A 27,343-nucleotide genomic window follows, 5' to 3' on the forward strand; every position below is an offset into this window, starting at 1 on the left:
CCCAACTCATTCTCTCTCTCTCTCTCTCTCTCTCCCTCCCTCTCTTTCTCAAAACTAAAAATGCAGTTTGAAATATATAGGAAAAGTTACTAAAAGCAGCAAAGGACTAGTAAGAGGGTAAGGAAATAGCATCCAATATTCAAAATAAAACAAAAAGGGAGCCCAGAACTCAAATGCCTTCAGAACAAATGTCTTCACTATGTTCTGAAGACATGGCCCAATCCAGAAGACAGTTTGGGACTACAGAGGCAAAAAGTAGAGGCCCAGGTCCACCCAGACTGGAGAGTGTGAACATCACTCTTCATTTTCAACTGGGATCTGAAGGCTTGTCACACTCAAGGTAAGAGTGAGCCAGAAATCACCTAGCCTTCATGTGAACTAACAGCTTATCCTTGTAGCCCCTAAGTCAGGTAAACCTGGGTCTTGTCCTGGATGAATGTCCCCTCTGGAGTAACATACAGCCATATTAGGTCTTCAGATTCTTCCTACAAATCTTTTTTAAAAAAATTTTTGGGGGTTGGGGGTGCCTGGGTGGCTCAGTCGGTTAAGCATCCAACTTTGGTTTAGGTCATGATCTCATAGTTCATGAGTTCGAGCCCCACGTTGGGCTCTGTGCTGACAGCTTAGAGCCTGGAGCCTGCTTGGATTCTGTGTCTCCCTCTCTCTCAGCCCCTCCCCCACTCGTGCTCTGTCTCTCTGTGTCTCCCTCAAAAATAAATAAAAACATTAAAAAAAATTTTTAATGTCCCTCTTCCTACAAATCTAAGATATCATGAACAAGAATAGGCAGGATCAACAAAAATGACAACATACATGGAAACATTTCAGATGTCTGACCTATCAGCCTGCCAATTTTTGCAAAGAATTTGTATTACCTGGAAATAAGCAGCTATATTCCCTTCGACTGCTCATCTGTGACCTGACCTTACTGTTATACATCTGCTCTTTGCTCTGGAAAGTAACCCAGAAGATGACCCTCACAGTACAGAGAGCAAAATAAATTAGACACCAAAGCTAAGATTTCATTTCTCGGGGCTGCCTGGGTGGCTCAGTCAGTTAAGTGTCTGACTCTTGATGTTAGCTCAGGTCATGATCTAATGGTTTGTGAGATTGAGCCCCACATCAGGCTCTTTGCTTACAGCATGGAACCTGCTTGGGATTCTTTCTCTCCTTCCTTCTCTGTCCCTCCCCTGTTCGCACTTTCTCTTGCTCAAAATAAATAAATAAACTTTTTTTTTTTAAGATTTCAAGGTGCCTGGATGGCTCAGTTGGTTAAGTGTCTGACTCTTGGTTTCTTCAACAAATAAAAATAAAAATGTTTAAATGTTTATTTATTTTTGAGACAGAGAGAGAGAGAGAGAGAGAGAGCGGGGGAGGGGCAGAGAGAGAGGGGGACAGGGGATTGGAAGTGGAAGTGGGCCCTGCATGGATGGCTTCAGCGCTGACAGCAACGAACCCAATGTGGGGCTCGAACTCACTAAATCGGAGACCTGAGCTGAAGTTGGACGCTCAACTGACTGAGGCACCCAGGCACTCCTCAAAATAAAAATAAATTTTAAAAATATATTTCATTTCTTGGGGCGCCTCGGTGGCTCAGTCAGTTGAGCGTCCAACTTTAGCTCAGGTCATGATCTCACAGTTCGTGGGTCTGAGCCCCACATTGGGCTCTGTGCTGACAGCTCAGAGCCTAGAGCCTGCTTCAGATTCTGTATCTCCCTGTCTCTCTGCTCCTCCCACATTCATGCCCTGGTTCTCTCTGTCTCTCAAAAATAAATAAAAGTTAAAAAAAAATTAAATATATTTCATTTCTCGGTTCACCTACGCCAGGAAAGAGCTGTGAGGTGAGTCTCCATTTCCCTTTTCTCCTTCTCACTGCCTGGAATGTGAATGTGGTGGGAGCCATCTTGGGCCACGCAGGCCAGGGCACTCCCCTAGGAATGGTAGGACCATCGGTTAGACAGCCTAGATCTCTGATGCCGTGAAACCTCCATACCATCACAATGAAACCCTGGACTATTTATACTTCATCTATTGGTGAAAGAGAAATAAAGTTCTACTTTGTTTAAGCCACTGTTATATTGAATTCTATTACAGGGTTCATATCCTACCTAACCTATATCCTATCTAAGTGTTCATTACACATGAGCAATTTCTCATGTTCCTAAAATCCCCTTAGAAATATCAGTCTAGGGGCGCCTGGGTGGCTCAGTCGGTTAAGCCTCTGACTCTTGATTTTGGCTCAGGTCATGATCTCGAAGAGCCTGCTTGGAATTCTTTCTCTCTTCTCTCTGCCCCTCGCCCCACCTCAAAATAAGTAAATAAACATTTAAAAAAAAAAGAACTATAACTCTTAATGGGTTTGTAATAGTATATCTTCTGAAGTTATTGAATTTTTATTAACTCGTGCATGTATTCATTTATTTAACACCTATTTGCCCAGGCCCCGGGATGGGTGATAGGTATGTAATAGTGAACAAAACTGCCCTCCTAGATCTTGGCTCCTAGTGGAGGGAGAAAGGCAATAAATAAGAAAACTAATAAATATGACGTTTCTATTTTCAGAGATAGCCAGCATGTTCCAAAATCTGTGGCAGAGACTGGCTAATTTGTCACTAAAACTGCTTCCCTCTGCTTCTTTGCATACAGCTGGACCACATTTCCCATCGTCCCTTGTAATCAGGTATGTGAGGCAATAACGCGAGCAAATGTGTTGTGATGGACCTCCAGGTGTGACCCTGAAAACCTCCCACTTGTGGCCCTCACCTCTTTCAACACCCACCGGTAGAGAGGACTGGGGGCAGGGGCAGGCCGACTAAAGGGGCCCAGAGCTGCCAGATGGGAGGAGCTTCAGTCCCAGGGTGACTCAGGGGCAGAGACCCCCTACTGATTGCATTTACACTATGGTGTGAAGGAGAGATAGATTGTATTAAGCCACTGAAATTTGGGCTTCTTTGGTTAACAAGAGCTTGTGGGGTGCCTGGGTGGCTCAGTCAGTTAAGCGTCTGACGTCAGCTCAGGTCATGATCTCCCTGTCCAACCTGAGTTCAAGCCCCTCATCGGGCTCTGTGCTGACAGCTCAGAGCCTGGAGCCTGTTTCAGATTCCGTGACTCCCTCTCTCTCTGCCTCTCCCCCACTCACATTCTGTCTCTCTGTCTCTGAAAAATGAATAAACCTTAAAAAATTTTTTTTTAAATAAACTTAAAAAAATTTTTTTAAAAAGCTAGTAATTTGCCTTACCTAATATGTTCCATGAAGCAAAGATTCTGGAAGACTGCAAAAAATGCCTCCAATTTTTCAACCATCTCTGTCTCCCTGCCTTTCACCATCTGACTTCAAGGCAACTCCCATCAAAGGGTGGAGTCTATTTCCCTGCCCTTGAATCTGAGTAGGTGTTGGGAACTGATGTGGTCAACAGAATGAGGAGCAAGGAATAGCAGGACAGTTGCCAGCGATAGCCAACTGATTCAGGCTGCCTGACCAAATAAATCCGGCAGGGTGGGGGGTGGGGGTGGAAATGCCTAGGAGGTCCCCCCACCCCTTCCCCATACAGTTGTCATGGACTTCAGCATGCTGATAAAAATTCCAGCAAAGCAGCTCGTCTAACTTTATTCAAGCCAGCGTTTCCCACGTTTCTTTTCGCAAGGAATCCCTTTACCTTCAAATGACATCCCATGGGTCTTTGTCAAATGTTAGTGGGACACGGGATTATTTCCAATTTGTTTTTGGTTCTGGTCTGTTTTTTCTGTTATTATTGGAAAATGGTGCCATGAAAATCTCTTTAGTGAAATCTTTTCCCACTTGCTGGATTCTTTCAGAGGCTAAATTCCTAGACGTATAAATGGTGAATTAACAGATACACACATTTTTAGGCTTTGAACTCAGGCTGTCCAATCCTTCTCCAGAAGGGTCATTCCCATTCCCATCCCAACCATGGTGAATGAAATCTCACATTTACCTGAACTCTCCTCAGCTACAGGGAACCACATTTCAAACATCTTTGCTGATTTGACAGGCAAAGGGATGTGTTTCAGTATTTCAAGTGGCAATTATTTGAACATTACTTTTTTTCTATTTGTATTTCTTCTGTGAATTGTCTTTTCCTCTTATTTGCCCATCTTTTGGGTATTGGATTTTCATGTTAATTCCACATTGATATATTAATATCTTCATTACAATATGTTAACCATTTGTCAGTTTTGCCTGTCGCGAGTATTTTTCTCCAGTATTTGCATAACCTCAATTTTAGTCATGCCCTTTTTGGACACATGGAATATTCAATTCTTTAAACAGTCAAATCCATCAGTCTTTTCCTTGGTGATTTGTTCTCCCATTTTGAAGTTCAGGTAGTCTTTTCCAACCCAGAGGTTATTAAATATTTATTTCATCTTCAAGACTTTTATTGTGTAAATTTCTTCCCATATTTTACTCTAGTCCATCTGGAATTTATTTTTATTTGTCATGTAAGATGAGGCTCCAAATTGATATCTTCCCCCAAATGGCTGGAATATAAATCCAACAGGTTTGACATTATAGTTCTGTTCTAGAATACATTCTTGCTTTCTTTATTCTGTCTTTGGCCAGCCATTCCGGTAAGATACCCAGCATGACTGCTAGTTCATGGAAATCACATTTTAAGTTAGGTGAAGTCCATGATTTTGTCTGCTTTATCACTCATGTATCTACAGGACCTAGAACAGAACCTGGTGCACAGCAGTTGAGTATCTCAGTGAATGTCTGGTGAAAGAATAAATGAGGGAATGAATGAGTGAATGAAAGAATGAGGGGATGAATGAATGCCTACAATATGCCAGCCTTAATCTGGGCAGTGAGTTTATTTATGTTGAGAATAACATCCTGCCCCTTTACTCCATAAGGCCCACAGAAAATAGGAAATAGTTCACTCAGCCTATATCAGGTAGCTATTGCTGCATAACAAATTCCCAAAACTAGTGGCTTAAACAGCAACTATGTTATTATTTGCTCACTGTCCTGTGTTTTAAGAATTTGAATTGGACCCAACAGAGATGGTTTGTCTCTGCTCCACATGATGTCAGCTGAGGCTACAGCATCCAAGAAGGCTTCTTTATTCATGTTTCTGGTGTTTCAAGAAAAGCTCAAACGGCCGAGGGACAGCTAGAACAGAGGTCACTATCAATTCTCGCTATCTGGCTTCCTCAGTTCTCCATGTGGCTTTTCCACGTAATCACTCTGTGTGGCCTTTCCATGTGGTCTCCCCGACAGGGAGCTCAGCGTTCCTGAGTACACGAAAGCAAAAGCTGCCAAGCTTAAGACTGAGGCCAGAACTGGCAGAGGGTGACTTCTGTTACATTCTGTTGGTTAAAACAAGTCACATGTCGAGGGCAGAGGCCAGGGAGAGGACTGCGGGAGAGCATGAGCAGTGAGGCATAGTTCTTTGGGAATCTCAGTATAACTGACTTCCACAATCCATTAAATGGCTCCTTACTGACCTTTCGCAAGGGTCAGGCAAGAAACAGATGCAATGGTGGGCCCCACAGACGCACTCTCCTAAAATGCAGTGAATGTATGGGCCCAGGCCGTTACTGGGCCCTGAGGCAGGTGCCTCTCCCAACCTGAGACAGTACATGCTCAGGAAGGCTCCCAGGGAAGGCTTCCAATAAAGGTAACTACACACCTGTGTCTTAAGAGTAGAACACAGTCAGTGGAAGAGCATGTACAAAGGCACATAGGTAAGAAACCACTTGTGGGAATGCAAGCTGGTACAGCCACTCTGGAAAACAGTATGGAGGTTCCTCAAAAAACTAAAAATAGAACTACCCTACGGCCCAGCAATTGCACTACTAGGTATGTATCCAGGGATACAGGTGTGCTGTTTCAAAGGGACACGTGCACCCCCATGTTTATGGCAGCACTGTCGACAATAGCCAAAGTATGGAAAGAGCCCAAATGTCCATCGATGGATGAATGGATAAAGAAGGTGTGGTATATATATACAATGGAGTATTACTCGGCAATCAAAAAGAAGGAAATCTTGCCATTTGCAACTACGTGGATGGAACTGGAGGGTATTGTGCTAAGCAAAATTAGTCAGAGAAAGACAAAAATCATACGACTTCACTCCTATGAGGACTTTAAGAGACAAAACAGAGGAACATAAGGGAAGGGAAACAAAAATAATATAAAAACAGGGAGGGGGACAAAACAGAAGAGACTCGTAAATATGGAGAACAAACTGAGGGTTGCTGGAGGGGTTGTGGGAGGGGGGATGGGCTAAATGGGTAAGGGGCACTAAGGAATCTACTCCTGAAATCATTGTTGCACTATATGCTAAATAATTTGGATGTCAATTTTAAAAAATAAAAAATAAAACAAGTTAAAAAATAAACTACTTGGTGACTACTTCAACTAATAGACAGCAGGAGAAGTGATGCTGTGTGACTTCAGAAGCTGAGTCAGAAAATGTTAAGCAGTTTCTTTCTGGATCTTTTGCGACACATGCTCTGGGAGAAGCCAGCCACCATGTAAGATTGTCATGCTGGAGTGGCCATGTGTATTTGCTCTGGTCAGCAGCCCACTGACCTCTCATCTGATGGTCAGCAACATTGCCAGCTATGTGAGTGAGCCAGCTGGGACACCAGGCCCGTCGCGTTTTCAAATGACTCCAGCCCACTTAACATCTGAGTTCAACCATACGATGGACACCAAGTAAGAACAGCCCCACTGAGCCCTTCTGGAATAACTGATCCATAAAGTCAGAGGAAAAAGAAAATGGTTGACTTAAGCTGCTTAGTTTTTGGATAACGTGTTATGCAGCAAAAGAGAACTGAAACACTGGGGTCGCAAATTCTACCCTAACCCTAGTCCTACAGCAGCAAGACCTATAATGTGACTCAGTGAGGTGGGGACACCACGGCATGGTGGGGACCCTGGTTTGTCCGGGACCCCGTGCTGTACTGCTCTAGGCTGTATTTGCCCCCAGACCTGTTCCTCATCCTCCCCTTTCTGCCTGCATCCCAGGCCAGTTTCCAGCCTCTCCCTTTATCTGGATTTACCTGGGGTTCTGCCAACAGGAAGCAGTGGCAGGAGCCCAGCGCGTGGGAGCAGCAGGCCAAGGCAATTCTTCCCTCTCCCTGTGGTTGTGCCTCCCCACAGCTCCAGCCAGCTAGACAATCCTTCTGGGTCTCCAGCTTCTATGAGGTGACTTTGTCTCTGGGTCTGATGATGGTAACTCCTTCCTTTGTTCCTCCAGCCTGGAGTGACAGTGGCTTCCCACTGCTGCTAATTTCTGATTGCTTCACTGGCTCCTACTTGGCCCCTTAGCTCCTCCATCTGGTGCATAACCACTTCCATGTGTTAACGTCTCTCTTTTCTAATATCTGTATCTCCATCAGTTAAACCTTCATAGGTTTAGCAGCTCCAGCCTACTGTGCCCAAGGAGAAAAATGGCCTCCAGGGGTGCCTAGGTAGCTTAGTCAGTTAAGTGTCCAACTCTTGACCAACTCTCACAGTTCATGAGATCGAGGCCCACATCAGGCTCTGTGCTGATAGCACAGAGCCTACTCGGGATTCTCTCTCTCCCTCTCCCTCTGCTCCCCCTCAAAACAAATAAATAAAATATATAAATAAACATAAGAAAATAAAAGTGGGCTCCAAGTTGTCAGATATCCCAACACGGCAGAAGGCAGAAATCAGGAGTGTCATCGGGGTGTTCCTATTTTTCAAACACTGTGGACGCCAATGGTCCTCTGACTTCAGAGTAGGTAGAAGCCACAAGAGAGACTGAGGAGGAGCACTTCCTAGGTCAGTGAACAGACCTATCTTGAGCACCTACTATGTGCAGGTAGGAGCTGGGGACAAAGTGGTAAGCAAGAGAGGTGAATCCCTGCCCTTGTATGCTTACGACATTTAGTAGAGGAGACAAACAAATGAAGAAGAGGAAGAACAATGTGTGTAACATGCCACGCAGAAGGAGAGGTGGGTGATATGTGAATGTGGGCGTCCGGGAGTCAGGCTTCAGTTGGAGTGACACAAGGACAGCATTGAGATGGGGCATCTGAACTGAGAGACCTGAAGGACAAGAGAGCTAGACCTACACTACAAAGATCTGGGAGAACTCTATTCCCAGAAGAGGGGATGGCCATCACAAAGGCCCCGAGCCAGGAAAGAGCTGGGAGTGTGTGAGAACAGCGAGAAGAGATGGCTGGGGCCGAAAGAGTGAAAGGGAAGTTGGAGGTTCCAACAATGTGAGGTTGAGGAGGCTGCAGAGGTCACGTGACGGAGGGCTGCAGCAGCCACAGGAAGGAGCTCGGAGTTTACTGTAAGTGCAACGAGAAGCCATTGGAAGGTTTTACGCAGAGTAGTAATACGATCTGATTTATGTTTTTGAAAGACACCCCTTGCCCCTCCCCTCAAGCTGTGGTGAGAGGACTACAAGTAGGACACAAGATTAGAGGCGGGTTTGTTAGCAATTGTGGTGGTCCATTTGGTGCCGAATGGGGCTCAGACCAGGGTGTTAACAGTGGAGGGGTGAGAAGTGGGTGGGTTTGGGAGAGTACTGCATCACAGAAAGCAGAAGGGGAGTTTTCAGACGGGATTGGTCTGAAGGACTTGTTAAAATGCAGACAGCTGGGTCCTATATCCCCAGGGATTCCAGTTCAGTGGGTCTGGGCAGCAGAGAATTTGCAATTGTAACAAGTTATCATGTGCCGTTGCTGCTGCTACTGACCCAAAGATCACATTTTGAAAATCACTAGGTCGAAAACAATGCTAATAGAAATATAATGTAATATGTTTCTAATAGATTTATTTATAAATATATTTCTAATAGAAATATAATGTATATAATAACATGTGTTATTTAAAAATCTCTAGTAGCCACATTTCAAAAGAAAAGTGAAAGTATTTTGACAAAATATTTCAATCATATATTTTATTATTAATATATCCCAAATACTATAGTTTCTTTTTTTTTTTTAATTTTTTTTCAACGTTTATTTATTTATTTATTTATTTTGGGGGGGGGACAGAGAGAGACAGAGCATGAACGGGGGAGGGGCAGAGAGAGAGGGAGACACAGAATCAGAAACAGGCTCCAGGCTCTGAGCCATCAGCCCAGAGCCTGACGCGGGGCTCGAACTCACGGACCGCGAGATCGTGACCTGGCTGAAGTCGGACGCTTAACCGACTGCGCCACCCAGGCGCCCCCCAAATACTATAGTTTCAATACATTATCAATGTCTTTAAAATTCTCAAGACATTTTACATTCTTTTTCTTTTTTTTTCTTTTTTTTTTTTTTTTTGTAGTAAATCTTTGAAATCCCAGTATGTATTTTATACTTAGAGCACATCTCAATTAGGACTAGCTAGCCCACTGTGTGGCTAGTGCCTACTAATACTGGCCAGGACAGGATAGGCCCATCATGGCAGGATCATTGAGTTAAGGATAGAGAAGTGACTCTTGAGTTTGGCAATAGGGAAGAGCTTTAGCAACACAAAACTATTGGGGTTTTGTGTGTGTGTGTGAAACAGAGGGAAAGAGATGAAGGGGAGAGCATGTAGACACTTCCCTCTTAAAGTTTGGCTGTGTTTTTATAATGGATGAGTCAGGCTGACAACTCTCAAACCCAACATTGGATATTAATATCACAAGCAAAGAAACATCCAGACATTATTATGTGCCTCCTGATCAAAGAACTCAACATCACCCATGAAGCCTACTTACCCCCAAGTTAAACCTGAATCTGGGGGTGCCTGGGTGACTCAGTCGGTTTAGCAACCAACTTCGGCTCAGGTCATGATCTCACAGTTCATGAGCCCAAGCCCTGCTTTGGGCTCTGTGCTTACAGCTCAGAGCCTGGAGTCTGCTTTGAATTCTGTGTCTCCCTCTCTCTCTCCCCCTCCCCTGATTACGCTCTGTCTCTCTCTCTCTCTCTCAAAAACAAATAAACATTTTTTAAAAATCGAAAAACAAAACACAAAACACCTGAATCTGACGCAGCCTCTACATCTGTTTGCAGGACATACAGGAGACAGAAGAACATAACGAAGGACACCAAGTGCAACCAATCAGACAGGTATCTTTGTGAGAGGTACCAACAAAATGCAATGCATAGATCCTGTTTGGATTCTGATCTGAACCAGTCAACAGTTAAGACATTTATAAGACAATCAGGGAAATCTGGAGACAGGTTGGATACTGAATAAAATTAAGAAATTATTTGTTTTTAGGTGTGATAAAGGTGTTATTTTTTTGAAAGAACCTTGTGTTTTAGAGATACATATAAAAGTATTTGTGGATGAAATATGCCGTCCGGGATTTGCTTTACACTAATTCTGCAGGGAGGGAGGCAGAAAAAATAAAACAGGATTGGCCATACGTTGATAATTGTTTAAGAAAGGTGCTGGGTACCTGGAGGGTCATTACCCCATTCTTCCCGTGTGCACGGTTGAACATTACCATAATAGGGTGGGGTTTTTGTTGTTTATTTTGTTTGTTTTTTAAAGGAGGGAGATGGGGTAACTGTGAAGGAAAAGAGAGAAAAGAAGGGGAAGGGATTGTTTTCTTTTAAGACTGAAGCGCCTTGAACAGTCTCGAGAGCCGGCAAGGGTTAGTGGAGATTCAGGAGAACCGCAGGCGGCTGAGCTGGCTCCAGGGCATACACAGCGGCGGGGGTCTGGTCTCGCAGTTCCCTGAGTAAGGGATTGCGCAGCACCCCACGCCCCCACGCCGTTGCTTTAAAGCGGCGGCGACTCCCGGGACTGAACAGCTGCTGCCCCTACCCACCCGCTAAGGTCCATCTGGCTAGACCAACCGCCCGCGCCGGCGCAGCATTTCCTCCACGGGGCGCGGGCCTCCGTTCCGCCACCCCACAATTCCCCGCGCCGCTCCGGAGGCGCGCTCTAGGTGGGGGTGAGGTCTCAGCCCCCAGATTTGAGCAAGGTGAGGCAGAGGGTGTCGCGTGGCCTTCTGGGAAATGCAGTTTACTTCCCAGGCTGGAAGCACCGCTTAAACCGCCCACGAGACTACGTGCCCCACAATGCACCGCGCGCGCAGCGGCTGAGCGGTGTGTTGCTGCCCCCAAGTGGCGACTGAGGGGTTGTGTCCCGACCTGGTAATAGTGCTGAGAGGAGCAGCAGCGGGGACGGGACTTGGGGACTCGGGGTTGCCCTGGGAACCTCTGCGAAGCCCATCCAGATGGTGAGGCTTCCAGACATGGGCCAAGGAAGAGTGGTGGTGGTGAAGAAGTTGGAGGTAGGGGCCACTATGAAGATTAAATGAAATCAGGACAGTAACTGTTGGCTCTATATTATCGTTATCATTATTACAGCTAGTACTTATAGAGTAAACACATCTGTGCCAGGCACTGCTCCCAGCTTCTTACATGAATTATCTTATTTAATCCTCCCAACAGCCATATGAGGTGCTATCAGCCAGCCCGCCTCTTGAAGGAATGAATGAAGAATGAAGTTGAGGCCCAAAGAAGGGAATAATTTGCCCATAGTCAATTCAACTGGTCTGTAACAGACCTGGGATTTGAACTTAGACTGTCAGGCTTCAGAGTCAGTACTTCTCTTCCTCAAGACTGCAACACCCTCTGATCATTCAGTTAAATTATCCCAAGATACTAATTAGCACATGAATCAACTAAAAATGGCTATTAGCATGTGGATCTTTTTGAGTTGGTAATTGTTGGTTGGTGTTCCTGCCCAAGTTTGTGATTTAGCCCTGCTCCAGGACAGAGTTTACAGTCAGCATAGATTTACAGTTTGCACATGAATCAGCACAGGTTTGTGTTCACAGAGATCGGATTTCTGATTAGCACTTGAATCAACAGTGGTTTGTGTTAGGAGCTGGAATCATTAGGTTAATGATTAGCACACAGATCTGCACAGATAATAGATAGATAGATCACACAGATAATACAGGGATTATGTTCAAACCTATGTACCCCCTTCTGGTCCAGGTGACTTCGTCCTCAAATGTTGCCCTCATCCCTTCACTGAACCTCCACTCCCAACCCCACCATCACACACAGGCAGGCAGACCTGGTGATTTCTTTGTCCCTTCCCTCTCCCCAATCTTGTTCATAATGGAATATCACAGCGACAAACACAGGTCCAGAAACTACCTGTTCTCTTTCTGCCTTATGAGGAGACAAAATTCCAAAGCCTGGACTGTGCCTGATTCACAGGTGTGTTCCCAGCACTGGGCCTGGCACATAGTGAGGGCTCAATAAATGCTTGGGGGGAAAAAAGTGTTGGATACTCACTATCATCTTTCAGCACTGACCTAGAGATTTATCAAATCAAGCCAGATTCACTTTGCCCTCAAAGGAGTCAAATTTGTGATCACCCACCCCGAAGGCCGGGACCAGGGTAGGTGGGTGGGTGGTCAGCGTGGGGCTGAGACATCTCCCTGGAGCAGGATTCACTGTAGTGAATGGAAGGAGATCCCACAGCCTCTTCCTGCTGCTTCCCCCTGAGGTTGTGGATCTGGTGGTGGTTGATGTTGGGTCCATTATCATCCGTACACTCTGCATAACTACGATGGCAGGAAGCTGCCCAGCCTGGGGATATGTTCTCAGCCCTCCTTGCATCTGGGGTGGCTATGTGATTAGTTCTCTCCAATAAAATACGGGCAGAAGGGAGGTTTATAGAGGGTCACTTCTGGGCCAAGATTTTTAAGAAGCTGGTGAAACTTCTTTACCCTCTCTCCTCCCATTTGCCAGGTGGAAGCAGATAATTTGGAGCCCCAGGAAATGATGGAGGCACAAGATTAACCAGTCTGCTGTGTGAGTCACCAGATGGAGGACAGATGCCAACCAAGCAGGACACCTGTGGCAAGAAATCAACTATTGTATGAAGTCACTGAAATCAAGGGAGTTCTTTGTTACAGTAGCTGACATTACACTTACTGATACTCCGACCCTTCCTCTCTGGGCCCCTGATATCAATAAACCTTGAGCACCCCCTGTCATTCTGTGAAATGAAACTCTAATCCCCAATTGTGGTGTTCCGGCTTTCACATAGTGTTTTCATACAGTGGCCCACTGGCTATATGTTTACTAATTAAAACTCATCAGTATATTCCACTCCATTCTCTGCCCAAATGTAAACTTGCCCCCATGTTCTTATGGAAGTCTTCTTCCACGTTGACAGGTGGAAGTCATTAAAGCAGACCCTGAGCCTCACGTTAGGTCTTCCACCATAGCTAAGCAGAACCTCATACACAGGATCTTGTGGTTGCCCTGTAGAAGTCAGTGCTTGCCTGGAACCCATCAGTCTGATTTACGGTGGTGGTTAGTGTATATGTTTGGGAGGGTGGGGAGTATGCACTCGTCTTCTTGCCCCTCTCTTTTGACCCATCCGTATGGAAATGCACCTTCCGACCTAATCTTTAAAGCCAGTTCCTAGTCTGGGGCATCTGGGTGGCTCAGTCTGTTAAGCATCTGACTCTTGATTTCAGCTCAGGTCATGATCTTGTAGTTTGTGGGTTCAAGCCCCACATCAGGCTCTGTGCTGATGGTGCAGAGCCTGTCTGGGATCCTCTCTCCCTCTCTCTCTGCCCTGCACTCATGCTCTCTCTCTTTCTCTCAAAATAAATAAATAAACTTAAAAAAAATGAAATGAATTCCCAATCCTCAGTATCAATTCATGTGCTAATTACAAAGCTGAGCTAATTCCAATGAACCCCACTGGCTAGGCTTGGGTTGGCAGGGACTAGTTGAGGATAAGGGGACACCACCTCCATCCATGATTGCTCAAACAACCCCCAACTTGAAGAGGGCCTACGTTTATTTGTAAAGTGATTTTTTAACAGACTTCATTGATTTGAATACCTTATAGGTATTTGATACGACTTTCTGAATGTTTCTTGTGTATATATGTGGGAATGTGGCTCACGCATGCAAGAGAGAATCTGTGCAGAATGTGTTTTTACACATATGATCTCTCATATGTCTGAGTGTGAGTCTGTGCATGTGTGTGTCCCCTATATTTGAACAGGAAGCCAGGTGTATATGTGTTCCATGCGCCTGCTGTATCTGTGTTCTGGTGAGCCTCTGAGTACGTGATGTGCATGTGTGAATATGGATGTGTCCCCTGTGTGTATTTGTGTATATTCAGGCAGATTCTGTGCATGCATATGATCAGTCCTCTTCCCCCAAGGCCCCCTCAGCTCTCAGGCAGTTTAACCTCATTCTTCCTGCTGTGGCTGTTTCCGCTGCTTTTGTCCCCTTCTCCAGATGTTGTAATTAAGTAAATGCGGCAATTGAGTGGAACCCCCCCAAACACCATCCCATCAGGATACCCTTGCAGGAGCTAATGAGGGGTTACAGCACATGCAGACACATGCACGGTACTACTCAGGCATTGCAGGGACCCCCAGACTGCACATGCTATAGAATGAGGGCACACAAGCAATATAGAGGTCCCTTTGCCCATCTACTCTGTTCATACTCATCCTTCAGGTCTCAGCATAAAGGTCCCCTCTCCAGGAAGCCTCCCTGACTGGGGCCCAGGGGGTGGGGGCGCCTAAAGGGTTGGATTCTGCCTCTGGGGCCCCACACCCTTCTTCTTCCCCCGTCAGGAGCCCTGACCACTCTGGCCTGTGCTTTGCCATCAAAGTATTACTTTGCCCTGTGCTTCCCCTGTCACACCCTGGCCACTGTGGCCTGGGCCTCTGACATGACAGTCCCAATCTGTCTAGCCCAAGCTTCTCCTAGTGCAGCCCTGACCACGCTGGGCTGTCTGGAGATGTGTCTTTTTCCTTTTGAAATTTGAGCTCAATGAAAGCAAGACCTGACACTGCCTTGGTCACACTTCTGCTGCCGTGTCATTTAGCACACAACCATGCCCAGAAATCTACAGTAAATGTTGAACCGGCATCTCTGCCTCTGCCCCTCTCTGCTCCCAAACCCCTCTTTATGTCTCTAAATATGCTGGTTTCTCTGGCACACACTTAAAATGCTAAGTCCCCTCAGTCCACTAGGTTTCGGCACAGCTGTGGTGGACAGCTCCATGCAGGTTGCAGAGCTCCCTGGTTTAACCTAGCAGTTCTCACAGTGTGGTCCCTGGACCAGCAGCATTAGCGTCACTTGGGAACTTGTTAGAAATGCAAACGTTTGACCCCGCCTAGACGTATCAAATCAGAAACTCTGGGACTGGGGCCTGGAGATCTATTGTTAAGTTCAAGGTGATCCCAAAACAACTACAATGTTGAGGACCAGCGGGTTTAGTTCATGCAGGGCATCCCTCTCTGCTTTTCTGTCTCAGATCTCAGATGGCTCTCAGTACCACTCTCTCCCACCAAAGACACAACTATTACCCAAAGGGGTAACAACTGGTGGATAAATGCAGCAGGAAGAAATCTTGCAGGGGGTAATAAAAGAGGGGGGACCATCATTTTGATGTGTTCTGCAAGATTCCTTAATGTTCCCCAGCTGAAGTAAGCCCCAGTTGCCCAGAGCAGTAACCTGTTCTTCACCTGCAGCCTTTATTAACTTTCTTCATCCTCTGCCTCTTTCTCCCCCAATCCCCTGCCCATTTCCCCCAAATCATCCAGTTCCACTGAACTCTAATTCCAGCGTGCTCTCGGATTGTCCCCCGGCATTTCCCTGTATCTCCCCCACCTCCACCACTTCTGTAGTGTCTCTGAGACTTCTACATCCTCTTTTTGAGTGTCTGAGTAACCAATATCCACTATGCTGGCCCAGGAGCACTGATGAACTTTGCTAATGATCTGGAAAGGCGGGCCCTAGAGCTGAGTTAATTTTAGCTGCAGTTTTTCAATACACATGAGTGGAAGGAGCCAAAAGTCTGTTCTGAAACCTTCAGCAGAGCTAGGGATGCCAGGGTGGATGTGCATCGATGTTCCTGCCCCCAACAAGGTTGCTTTACTCCTCTACTCAGAAGGGAGATCCCCAGGGGTGGTTTGTGACCATTCAGGTTCCCCCAGGGTTAGGGCCATGACCAAAGGCCAAGACTGTGTTCCCTTCAGACCAGGGGTCCCAAAGATCAGGTCCTCCATGTTGCTATCACCAAGTTCCCAGGGCAGGCATGCAGGCCAACACCCACATCTGTCCTCCTGCAATACCATGTGCCGGGAGACGTGTGGAACGCCCCACCCTTCCCTCCACTATCTTCTCACAATAGTCTGGACAGGCAGGCCCCACACCTGGTGAGTCATGTGTTAGTACATTTCTAGCAGAGTCCTCTGTGGGGCAGTGAACCTGAGTCAGTGAACCTGAGAGGGGAAGGCAGTGGACACACTTTTCTGGGTCAACCTGTCCAGCCCCCTGCCTCTGTCCCATTTCCTATCTTTTTCTTCCTCCATGGGATATCTGCCCAGTGTGTCTTTAGGTCTAAGCTATAACTCCAGAGGGCACAAGGTAGGGGAGCCAAGTTTTCCCCTTGCAGCCAGGGCAAGGAGGCTTGGGAAGGAGCAGTTTCTTCTCTGGCCTGAAAGATCAGGCTTGTTGCTGAACAGGGTCCAAGTAAGGAAATGCCACCCAGGAAAGGGCATCCCAGGGAGGTGGTGCTGAGACCAGGGGACAGGAGAGAGGCTTGGGGGCCCGAGGCTTTGGGATGTAAGGCAGATCCGGGGCTATGAATAAGAACTGGACACACACATACACACACACATACACACATACACATACCCATCTTCACACTTGAGTTGCCCCAGTTCAGTATCTGCTACCCCCTCTCACCTACCCCCTCCACCCACCCATGTCTCTGTCTCTTTGACTTTTTCTATGTCTCTGTCTTTGTCTGTCTCTGTCTTGTCCTTATCTATTTCACTGTCTCTGTGTATTTCCCTCTCTCTTTGAATATGTGTATCCTTCCATCTCTCTATCTGCCTCTCTCATTGTACTCCTGTCTCTCAGTCTAAGCCTGCTTATCTTTTTGTCTCTGTCTCTCTCAATCTGTGTGTCTCTCAGTCTCTGTGTCTCTCTGTGTGTCTCTCTGTATCCAAGGATTTTTTTCTTGCTCCCAAGCAACGCCAGGGCGACTCCATGGGAAGTGGGGCTGGAGGCGCGCCTTTGAGAGGGGGGCTGCCTACACCTTTAAGCGCGGGCACGCGCAGGACCTGCGCCTTTAAGCGCGGGCGCGCGCGAGGCCCTAGGTTCCCGGCGAGGAGGCCGCGGGAGCGCCCGGACCCGGCTTGCCTGCCCGGCCCCCGCCCGGCCCCCGCCCCGGCCCCGGCGGGGGAGGGGTCTCTGAACGCGGCCCCTCCCCCCTGCGCCCCCACCTGCGCTGCAGTGCCTCCACCCCGCGTGTCCCAGTCTGTCCGTCTGTCCTCGCCCAGGCCTCGCCCCACCCCGGCCCCCGGGGCTGCCTTGCCGCCCTCCCCACCGCATCCGCCCCCCTCCCTCCGGGCCAGTCCCCGCCGCAGCCCGGGAAGCAAGCCTGGACCACGCTGCCCCAAACCCAGGGCCGGCACCCCGACATCGGGGGGCCTGCACCCCGAGATCGGATCCAGAGATCTGGAAACCTGAGCCTGAGACCCTGATCTGGGGCTGGGACCCCAAGACCTGGAGCCTGAACACCTAATATCTGGGGCTGGAATCTCAACTTCAGTCTCTGGAACCCCAAGACTTGGAATATGGACCCCAAATTTTGGAGTCTGAACCTCAAGACTTTGCATCTAAAACCCCAAATCTGAAGCTGAACTCTGAATTCTGTGCCTGGGACCTTGAATCTGGGATCAGATTCCCATACCTATACTCTGGAACCCGCTATTTGGGACCTGAACTCTGAGATTTAGGCCTCAAATTCCAAGATCTGAACCCCGGTATTCCAAGGGGCCTAAACCTGAGTTTGAGCCTGAAGTCCTTGCTGCAAACCCGAATGCTGAAATTGGAGGTCTCTAGACCTCCAAATCTTGACTCAGCACCCCAATATCTGAACCCAGCACCCAAGTATTGGATTCCAGGACTGGGCTTGAGACTCAGACCCTAGACTCTTCATTTGGCTGTTTAGCATCCCAAGACCAGAGCTAGGAGACCCTCGCTCTGACCAACCCAAACTGGAGCCTGGGTCTCTAAAACTGGCCCTTAGAAGCCGTGTATTTGGAGATCTAGGACCCCAAGTATCAAGGTCTGCAGACTCCATGGCCACAGATCTTGGCTGAGACACAGCACAGTCCCTCTGCAGAGGCCTTGGGGACAGAGAAGGGATGACCAGGCACCCCCTCCAGAGACCTAGCCCCTGACCTCTTGGAGCCTGAGGACTCTGCTCCCTGCGGGGGGGCTTCCAGCTCAGGTAAGGCTATTGGGGGACCCTCATGCGGGGGAGGGACTTGGGAGGAACTTTGTGGCTGGGGGTGGAGGTAAGTGAGGGCTAGGTCCCCCTGGGCACCCTTGGGGTTTCCCCAGGAAACAGACACCCTACCACCACCACCAAGGGTTTGCCTCCAGCTCCTGCCGTGCCTCTCTGGACATTTATTCGACCAGCATTGCCCCTGTGACCTCTTCCCCAGTTGTTGGCACCTCCAGGTCTCTGATCTCTCACTCTGTTCTCCAGTTTCTTCCCACCATCTGTCTCATCTGTCTCTAGACACCTCTCCTAGCCACTGCTCCTCTCACTGACCATCTCTGTTCACCACTCCTCGCTCCGATCATCTTTGACACTTCTGTCCACCGCTTCTCTCTCAGGCCACCTCTGTCTACTGCTTCACTCAGTGACCACCTTTGACATCTCTGTCCGTCATGCCTCTCTCTAATCATCTTTCACCAGCTCCTCGCTCTTGTCCACCCCTCACTCTAAGCGTTTGCCTGTCTCTGACCATCTTTTGCCATCACTCTTGCCCTCCGCCCACTGCCTACTCTGACTGCCAGTCTATGGCCATTCCAATCATCTCTGGCCCTTACCGACCACCTCTCTTCTCTCTGTCTCTCTTGAGTACTGGAATTCCCTAATCATTTCTAACATCTCTGGCTGCCTTTCCTCTCTGATGACCTCTCCCCGTACTCCTCTTCCTAATCAGCTGTCCTTATCTCCAGCTGTTTCTGACACGTCTGTCCTTTCCTCCTCTCTCTGACTACCTCTCTGGCTTTTGACCATTTCTGACCATCTCTGATCATCTCTCTTAGATCTCACCACCCCTGACTATGTGCCTTCCTTTGTCCACTTCTCATCTTCTTGACCATCTCTAACCACCTCCCTTCTCTGGTCATGTTTGACTACTTGTAGCCATTCCCACCACCCTGACCACTTCTTCCTTCTGGCCAGCTTTGCCCATCTCTTTGACCACCTTTAAAACACTCTGGCTTCCCTTCTGCCCACTCCCCCCCCATTGTCTAACTGTCTCTGACCATCTCTAATTACCTCCCTTTCCTCTGACCATTTCTGCTCCCCGTGTCCCTCCATGACACATCCCTCTGAGTCTTTGACCATCTCTTCTGCCTTTTGATGTGTCTGACCACTCCCACTCCTCTCTCTGACCATCTTTGACCCAACTCTTTTGCTCTCAGCCCACTGTGACCTTCTCTCCTGGTCTTGGACCACCCTAATGCCCTCTGGCACCCCTCTTCTGGCCTCAGACCACCCTAATGCCTGCCTTCTTCCCTGTAGGCCGCCCTGCCCGAAATGGCCGTCCTTCCACTGCTCCTCTGCCTGCTGCCTCTGGCCCCCGCCTCGTCTCCATCCCAGCCAGCCGCACCCAGCCCGTGTCCCCGCCGCTGCCGCTGCCAGACGCAGTCCCTGCCCCTAAGCGTGCTGTGCCCGGGGGCAGGCCTTCTGTTCGTGCCACCGTCGCTAGACCGCCGGGCAGCCGAGCTGCGCCTGGCGGACAACTTCATCGCGGCTGTGCGCCGCCGGGACCTGGCCAACATGACCGGCCTGCTGCATCTGAGCTTGTCGCGTAACACCATCCGCCACGTGGCAGCCGGCGCCTTTGCCGACCTGCGCGCCCTCCGTGCCCTGCACCTAGATGGGAACCGGCTGACCTCGCTGGGCGAGGGTCAGCTGCGCGGCCTGGTCAACTTGCGCCACCTCATCCTGAGCAACAACCAGCTGGCAGCCCTGGCGGCCGGTGCCCTGGATGACTGCGCCGAGACACTAGAGGATCTCGATCTCTCCTACAACAACCTGGAGCAGCTTCCCTGGGAGGCTTTGGGCCGCCTGGGCAATGTCAACACACTGGGCCTCGACCACAACCTGCTAGCCTCTGTGCCCGCTGGCGCCTTTTCCCGCCTGCACAAGTTGGCACGGCTGGACATGACCTCCAATCGCCTGACCACCATCCCGCCCGACCCACTTTTCTCCCGCCTGCCGCTGCTAGCCAGGCCCCGAGGCTCACCTGCCTCTGCCCTGGTGCTGGCCTTCGGTGGGAACCCGCTCCACTGCAACTGCGAGCTGGTGTGGCTGCGGAGGCTGGCCAGGGAGGATGACCTGGAGGCCTGTGCCTCCCCACCCGCTCTGGGTGGCCGCTACTTCTGGGCTGTGGGCGAGGAGGAATTTGTGTGCGAGCCCCCTGTGGTGACTCACCGCTCGCCACCGCTGGCAGTGCCTGCAGGTCGGCCAGCTGCCCTGCGCTGCCGGGCAGTGGGGGACCCTGAGCCCCGTGTGCGTTGGGTGTCACCCCAGGGCCGGCTGGTGGGCAATTCGAGCCGTGCTCGTGCCTTCCCTAATGGGACGTTGGAGCTGCTGGTCACTGAGCCGGGCGATGGTGGCATTTTCACTTGCATTGCGGCCAATGCAGCTGGTGAGGCCACCGCTGCTGTTGAGCTGACCGTGGGCCCCCCGCCACCCCCCCAGCTAGCCAACAGCACCAGTTGTGACCCCCCGCGGGACGGGGATCCTGATGCCCTCACCCCGCCCTCTGCTGCCTCTGCCTCTGCCTCCGCCTCCGCCAAGGCAGCTGACACTGCGCCCCCTACGGACCGTGGTGTCCAGGTGACTGAGCATGGGGCCACAGCTGCTCTTGTCCAGTGGCCAGACCAGCGGCCTATCCCGGGGATCCGCATGTACCAGATCCAGTACAACAGCTCAGCCGATGACATCCTCGTCTACAGGTGCAGGGTCCAGGCAGTGGGTAGCTTGGGTGGCAGACTGAGGTGGGGGGAGGGTTGGAAATACATCCATTGACACCCCAGGTTGCTGCACAGCTGAGAAATGAGGCTGAAGGTAAAAGAAATCTGGCAGCAGTGATAAAAAGAAATAAGGCAGCAAAAGTAAATAGTAACAGATGTAAAAAAGAAATCAGGCAGCAAGAGTAAAAGTAATCAGGCCAGAAGAGTCCAAAGTTAATGGGGGGAGCCAGGTAGAGGGGTACAGACAAATCAAATATAAAGATAAAGAAAAACTAGTTGTTTCCAGATGACAGGGCTAGATGCAAACCATGCTGTGAGAAGAAAAGGAGATCAAACAGGAAGGTACAGAGTTCACGGGGAAAATGAAATGAGGGGGCCCTGCTGCAAAGGAACTCAGACCAGATTGAAAGGAAAAATGGGGGAGGAGGCTAAATAGGCTTTGGGTTTGTGCAGTGTGAACTCCACATGTTTAGTGTTCTAATGTGACATCTCAATTTTTGGTTTTCTAAATCAAATCAAACCTAGTTCAAGCTCCACCTACTAGGTGAACAGGAACATTCACTTTGCCACCGTTGGGGATTCCCGTCTCTGTTCAGTTGTTGCAAACAGTAGAAGAAAACCTGGGGCTTATAAGCCCCAAGAAGTGGATCAGTACATCTTCTGCCCCCGAGCCGAGAGCATTTGGAACATCTGCTGTGGCCACATGTGGCCAGTAGTGGTGGCTCTGACACAGATGCTGCTGACACTTCTCACCCAAGTCTAACTTGCATGGATGGCTATGGACGGTTCCCTCTTCCCGCTGCCAGGCTTGGCCAAGGGTGCAGTCCCTGAGGCCTGGCTGTAGAGGATCGGGCTTCCCAGGGCCTGGGGTGTGCACCTTATAAACCCAGTTCCTGGGTCCACTTTCCTTCCCCAGGGGCCCACATCTCAAGAGATCGTCAATTGATTCCCCTTTCAGTCCTGGAAATCTAGTGAGCTATTCTGTTCCTTTTCTCAGACAGCAGCACTCCATGTAGGGAGAGTGGGCTCCATGGAGGGCCCCACACCTGACAATCACACAAATCCTGTCCACCTTGCCTGGCGAGGATGAGACAAGTGCTCTTCTAGATAGCCACCCTCTCAGAGACAATCACAGAGTTCCCTGTAACTCCCTCATTAAAGCAGTTGAGGAATAAAGCAGGTTATACAACAAGTTAAATCTCCCACAGGGTGCTCTGCTGCAAAAGGAAATAAGTAGAGTTGGGTGCTAAGGATAAAAGGAAATGGGAAAGGTAAGGATAAATAAGAAGCAGGCAACAGAGATAAGGGAATCAAGAGACAGAGCTGGAAGAAGAAATAAGGCAACAGAGAGAAAAAGAAATCAGCTGTGATGACTGAGGCACATCAGTTTCATGAAAACGGAATCAGCTGACAGGGCTCACTGGAAAGCAGGCCCTAGATACAACAATAATAATAAGGCAATGGGGCTAGGGGGACATTCATTGGCAGGTTAGAAGGAAATCAGGCATCAGCAGCATGGGGGAATCGGGTGGCTAGATGAGAGAATTCTAGCTGTACGCTGGAGGAAAATCAGGCAGTTGGAAAAGGGAAATCAGGCCCAGACTGGAGGAGAGGCAGATGGGAAAGATGGGAAGTCGAGCGAGGGTGTAGAGAGAGACTGGGGGGTGGGATTGGAGGGAAGTTGGGCAGTGAGGCTCCAGCGAAACTGAGCAGCAGAGCAGAGAAGCAGTGGGCAGCAGCCTGGGAGGGAATCTGGGCACTGGGGCTGGAGGGAGATTAAACTGGGGGATTTGAGCAGCAGGCGCCAGGAGCATAAGATGACCCAGAGGTTATCAGTCAGGCAGCTGAAGGGTATCAGATGAAAGGGAATTTGAGCAGTGGTGAGAGGGAGCTCGGGGTAGCAGTGGACTGGTGGGGGGTGGGGGGAGGATTCGCCAGACTGCAGGGTTGGGGTAGAGTGCAGGGTGGGTGCCGGGCGGCCAGAGACCTGACCCCTGCCTGCCTGTCCCTCCAGGATGATTCCCGCCGACAGCCGCTCCTTCCTGTTGTCAGACCTCGCATCTGGCCGCACCTATGACCTGTGCGTGCTAGCGGTGTACGAGGACGGCGCCACCGGGCTGACGGCCACACGGCCAGTGGGCTGCTCCCGCTTCTCCACTGAGCCGGCGCTGCGGCCCTGTGGGGCCCCGCACGCACCCTTCCTGGGCGGCACCATGATCATCGCCCTTGGTGGAGTCATCGTGGCCTCGGTACTGGTCTTCATCTTCGTGCTGCTCATGCGCTACAAGGTGCACGGCGGCCAGCCCCCCGGCAAGGCCAAGGCACCTGCACCTGTCAGCAGCGTTTGTTCGCAGACCAACGGCGCCCTGGGCCCCACACCGGCCCCGCCTGCCCCTGAGCCTGCTGTGCCCAGGGCCCACACCGTGGTCCAGCTGGACTGTGAGCCCTGGAGGCCCAGCCACGAACCCACGGGACCCTAGCCTCGCACCCACCTCTACGGCCCTTCTGGCCCCAGGGGTGGGAGGACCCAGGCACCCTGTGGGACCTGGCCTCAGACTCACCAAATTGCTCACGGTTTTTAAAACTCTGATGGGGAGGGTGTCGGGGGCACCGGGGCACAACAAGAAAGTCCTATTTTTCTAAGCTTGGGCCTAGGCCCTTGCCCTTGTCTCTGTCTGTGGGGTTTGGGGGGGATTGTGCAGGGGTCTGGAGTTGGGAATGCCTCCTCTGGGGAGAGACCCCTGCTCCATTCTGTCTGAGGTTCCTGGATGAGGCTAAGGATGGTCATCCATTCAGTCAACAGAATTCCCTGAACGTGCTCCCTGGGCATGCCCTGTGCTGGATGATGCTGCCATGACCTAGACAGCCTCAAGCCCTTCTCAGTGACAGTTTGGAGCGATCCAAGATGTGGTGATGAGGGAAGCCTAGGAGATTACGGGAGCCCAGGAAAGGTGCCTGACTCAGCCTAGGGTGTGGTCAGGGAAGCTTCCTGGAGGAAAGATGAGATCTGAGCATGACCTCCGAAGGAGATAATTAGGCCAAGAAGAAAGGGAAAGCTGTTCCCAGCACAGGGCCCAACACAAGCAAGGACTTAGTAAATGCCAGGCAGTGGAGGTACTGTGGTAGAAACAAGGCAGGAGAGGTGAGCAGAGTCCAGGACCTCCAGGCTGAAGATATCAGACTGGCCTGATAGTATTGGTGATCCATGGAGGATCTATGCAGAGGAGGGACAAGGGAGGGACTGGGCTTTAGGAAGATCTTTCCAGCTGTCATGAGGAGGGTGGACCAGAGGGGAAGACTGAAGCTGGGAGCCTGGGGGAAGCCAAGGCAGGCACCCAGGTGGGTAAGGACAAGGCTGGAGTGGGACAGGGCTGGGGGAAAAGAGTAGGGGGTAGGTGAGAGAGGAAGCTGAATGGATGGGTTATGGAGCTGAAGGGTTTGTGGGGTAGGGAAGTGTCCAGGGTGAGGCCCAGGGCTCTGGCCAGGGGAGGGGACATTGGAGCCACCTGATATAGAACCAGGAAGGAGGTGCAGGTTTGGGGAAGATGCTGAAGCCAGGGGGGGACTTGGTAAATGCGGGGGTTGGGGACAGAGGACGTCCAGGGGGTGGCGGCCAGGAGACCTTGGGACCCTGGTCTGAGGCTGGAGCTGGGAACAGAAAAGAGGCTCTATCATCCGAGATGGGGAATGGGAAATGGAGACCATCAGGGTCATGAGACAGCCTATGGGACTTCCCATATTTAAGGGACAGGGAGAAAAACCTGACAGAGACTAAGCAGGAGCAGCAGATGGAGGGACAGAGTGAAGCAAACCAGGCAAGTCAGACCCAAGTGACAATTGTGTTTAATGATACCAAGGCCACAGTGACCTCAGTGAGAGCAGTGTTAGGGGGCTGGTTGGGCAGGTGCCAGATTCAGCTGATTTGAGAGTAGGAGGTAAGAAAGTGTAGTTAGGGAGTGTAGATCCTGTGATTCTGTGGGCCTAAGGCCTGGTCCAGATTGATCTGGACCTTTCAGCCCTATGTCTCTGCAAGGCTGGTCCTCACTCTGTCTTGGGCTGCCCTAGGTCCCTCTCAGGCACCAGACCTGGAGGTTTGGAAGCCCAAACCCTGGGCCTTGGTAACACCAGGCCTCATTGGATATCCAGGAATGAGATGGGCAGTAAAAGGAATAGTGTTCTCTGGCCCCAGTCCACCTGTGGTGGTGGGTCCAAAGGCAGAGATGGGGGTGGGGGAGAAGGACTTAAGTCCTCTGAGTGTTCTCTGGAGTGATGCTAGTGTGAGGGGCATGGTGAAGAGGGCCCAAGACTGGGCTGGCGATCCGCATGACCTGGTGCACATGACCTCGTCCTCATGGGATAGAACCCTAGATTCTTTAACAGTTTTCTTGGTGGGTGTAGGCTTTGAAAATGATCTTCCATTGGCCATGGGAACAACCTGAGTCCCAGGGACCTGATCTGACTCCCGAGCAGCTCCTCCAGCAGCATAATGAGGTCCTTGTTTGTTACCCTCGGTGGCTGAGGTCAGGTGAAGCCAGCAGGGAGCATGAGGTGTCTTGGCCAAGGGGGGCCTAGGGAGGGGGAAGATTGGAGATCTAGTGCCAGCTACAAAATACCAGTTGCTGGCATGAGGGGGAGCCAGAGCGCACCATTTCTCAACCCTTTTTTTTAAAATTTAAACAATTTAGTGTGTGCCTACTCGTGCAGTGTACTGGGAATTCAGTACTGAGAAAATATAGGCACAGGTCCTGACCTCACATATCTCACCATTTGGTGGGGAAACAAATAATCACACAAGCAAGTGTAAAGCCGCTGTGGTGACGGGGAGGGGAGCCTTCAGGAGAGATTCATGGGAACGGTGAGACCCTATAACCAGGAGACCTGACCCAAGAAGAGAGATTGAGAGAGGCTTCCTGGAGGAAGTGACTACTCAGCTGAGATCTGAAGGATGCTCAGGTTGGAGTCAACTACACGGGGTGGAAAGGGTACCTCGTGCACATGCTGTTCAGAAGTGTAGGGACTGAGGGATGCATGGTGAATAAAAGGGACTGAAGTGGGTGCTGAGGTAGGGTGAGGGAAGGATGCTGTGTTGAGGCTGGAAAGTGTGAAGGCGGAGATGATGCAGGACCCTGTAGACTGCTGGGAAGAGTCCAGATTTTCTAAGTGATATGAGAAGCCGTTGGAGGTTTTGAACAGAGTCGTGCCCCCTGATCTTCAGGAAGCTCCAGTGGTAGGTCTATTTGCACACGGGGGACAGAAGTGAAGAAGGGAGCCCAGGGAAGGGGCCACTGTGGTAGTCCAGGCAGAAGGCTGACCCAGATCAGGTTGGGGCCTGAAGTGGATGGACTGGAGAGAGACTTGAGGCTACCTCACCAGAGGCCTCTATCCCCTATACGGAGGAGGACAATGTGGACCCTATCCAATAACCTAGCTCTTAGGCAAGACTGCAGAGACTGGCAGGAAGAGCTGTAGGGCCCTGGTGTCTGATACCAAGGATCCAGCCCTTAGATGAGGAAGCGTGGGAATTAAGAACCTTTTCCAGGTTCAGGTACCAAGCAGACAGTGGACGTCGGCTCTCCAAGGCAGAGGCTGTGGCTGGTTGGAGGGAATGTGGACACGAGGAAATGCAGGCCTGGAAGGGGACACACACCAAGCGGTAGCTAATTACAAGTTTGGAAGAAAGGAATGTGGGAAAATATACATGCAGGCAGGCTAGTTCCTCTAGCATGGACCCCTCTGCCTCCGCAAGAGGGTGCCTGGACTATCCCCCAGCACCATGCAGGAACAGTACTACTATGGTCAAATGGTCACATGTATCTAGACTTTAAAGTTAAAATGTAGCTTGTCCAACACCGCCCAGCGGGGTGCACCAATTTCCTGAACGTAGGGAGGGCTACTACTCCTTCCGCGGCCCACCCCCTGTGTGGCTTTCAGAATGTCTTGCATATTTTTGAGACCAGGTTCCCTGAAACCAAAGTTCCAGGCTATTGGAGCGTTTTCTCGAAGTAACTGTAGTCCTGATACCAGGACACTCCCCCGTCTGCATGCTGTCACATTCAACCTCTGTGTCTGGGTGCGGCTAATCTAACGCAGGCCCCGAGTGTCTCGGTGTCTGTGATCCCTTCCTTGCAGGGCCTGAGCTAATGCCAGGCTTTCACAGCTCTGTCCATGGGCACATATATGGGAGAGTCAGATAAAGGGATCCTCCGAAAAGGGATGTTTCTCTTCCGGGTTGAACATGAGCATGGCCTCTGCCTTTGATTCCTCCCTAGTGTCTGTCATGCTTCACAAAAGCAAGGATGGGTGGTCAGTGCTTGGTGTTGCCCAGACC

General features: G+C 50.2%; 1 protein-coding gene and 1 long non-coding RNA gene across 2 annotated transcripts; both read left to right on the plus strand.

The window, feature by feature from the left end:
* The first annotated feature begins 11,046 nt into the window (after positions 1-11,046).
* Positions 11,047-12,956, plus strand: LOC112851062 (uncharacterized). The gene is made up of 2 exons (XR_015245170.1): positions 11,047-11,231; positions 12,709-12,956. It is a non-coding gene; the product is annotated as an uncharacterized LOC112851062 (long non-coding RNA).
* A 4,176-nt stretch (positions 12,957-17,132) lies between these two features.
* On the plus strand, positions 17,133-23,658 carry LRFN3 (leucine rich repeat and fibronectin type III domain containing 3). Its single transcript, XM_025914533.2, has 3 exons — positions 17,133-18,244; positions 19,556-20,997; positions 23,030-23,658. Exons 2-3 carry the CDS (start codon positions 19,571-19,573, stop codon positions 23,493-23,495), a joined length of 1,893 nt encoding a protein of 630 aa, XP_025770318.2. The 5' UTR covers positions 17,133-18,244; positions 19,556-19,570; the 3' UTR covers positions 23,496-23,658.
* The last annotated feature ends 3,685 nt before the right edge of the window (positions 23,659-27,343 follow it).

Source organism: Puma concolor, chromosome E2 (assembly GCF_028749965.1).
Source record: "Puma concolor isolate L17-30 chromosome E2, mPumCon1.1.hap2, whole genome shotgun sequence".
NCBI lineage: Eukaryota > Metazoa > Chordata > Mammalia > Carnivora > Felidae > Puma > Puma concolor.

Excerpts from the sequence above, each read along its gene's own strand:
- LRFN3 (XM_025914533.2), top strand. The coding sequence starts at position 19,571 with ATGGCCGTCCTTCCACTGCTCCTCTGCCTGCTGCCTCTGGCCCCCGCC. Across the intron at positions 20,998-23,029 it reads GATGACATCCTCGTCTACAG|GATGATTCCCGCCGACAGCC; the intron begins GTGCAGGGTCCA and ends CTGTCCCTCCAG.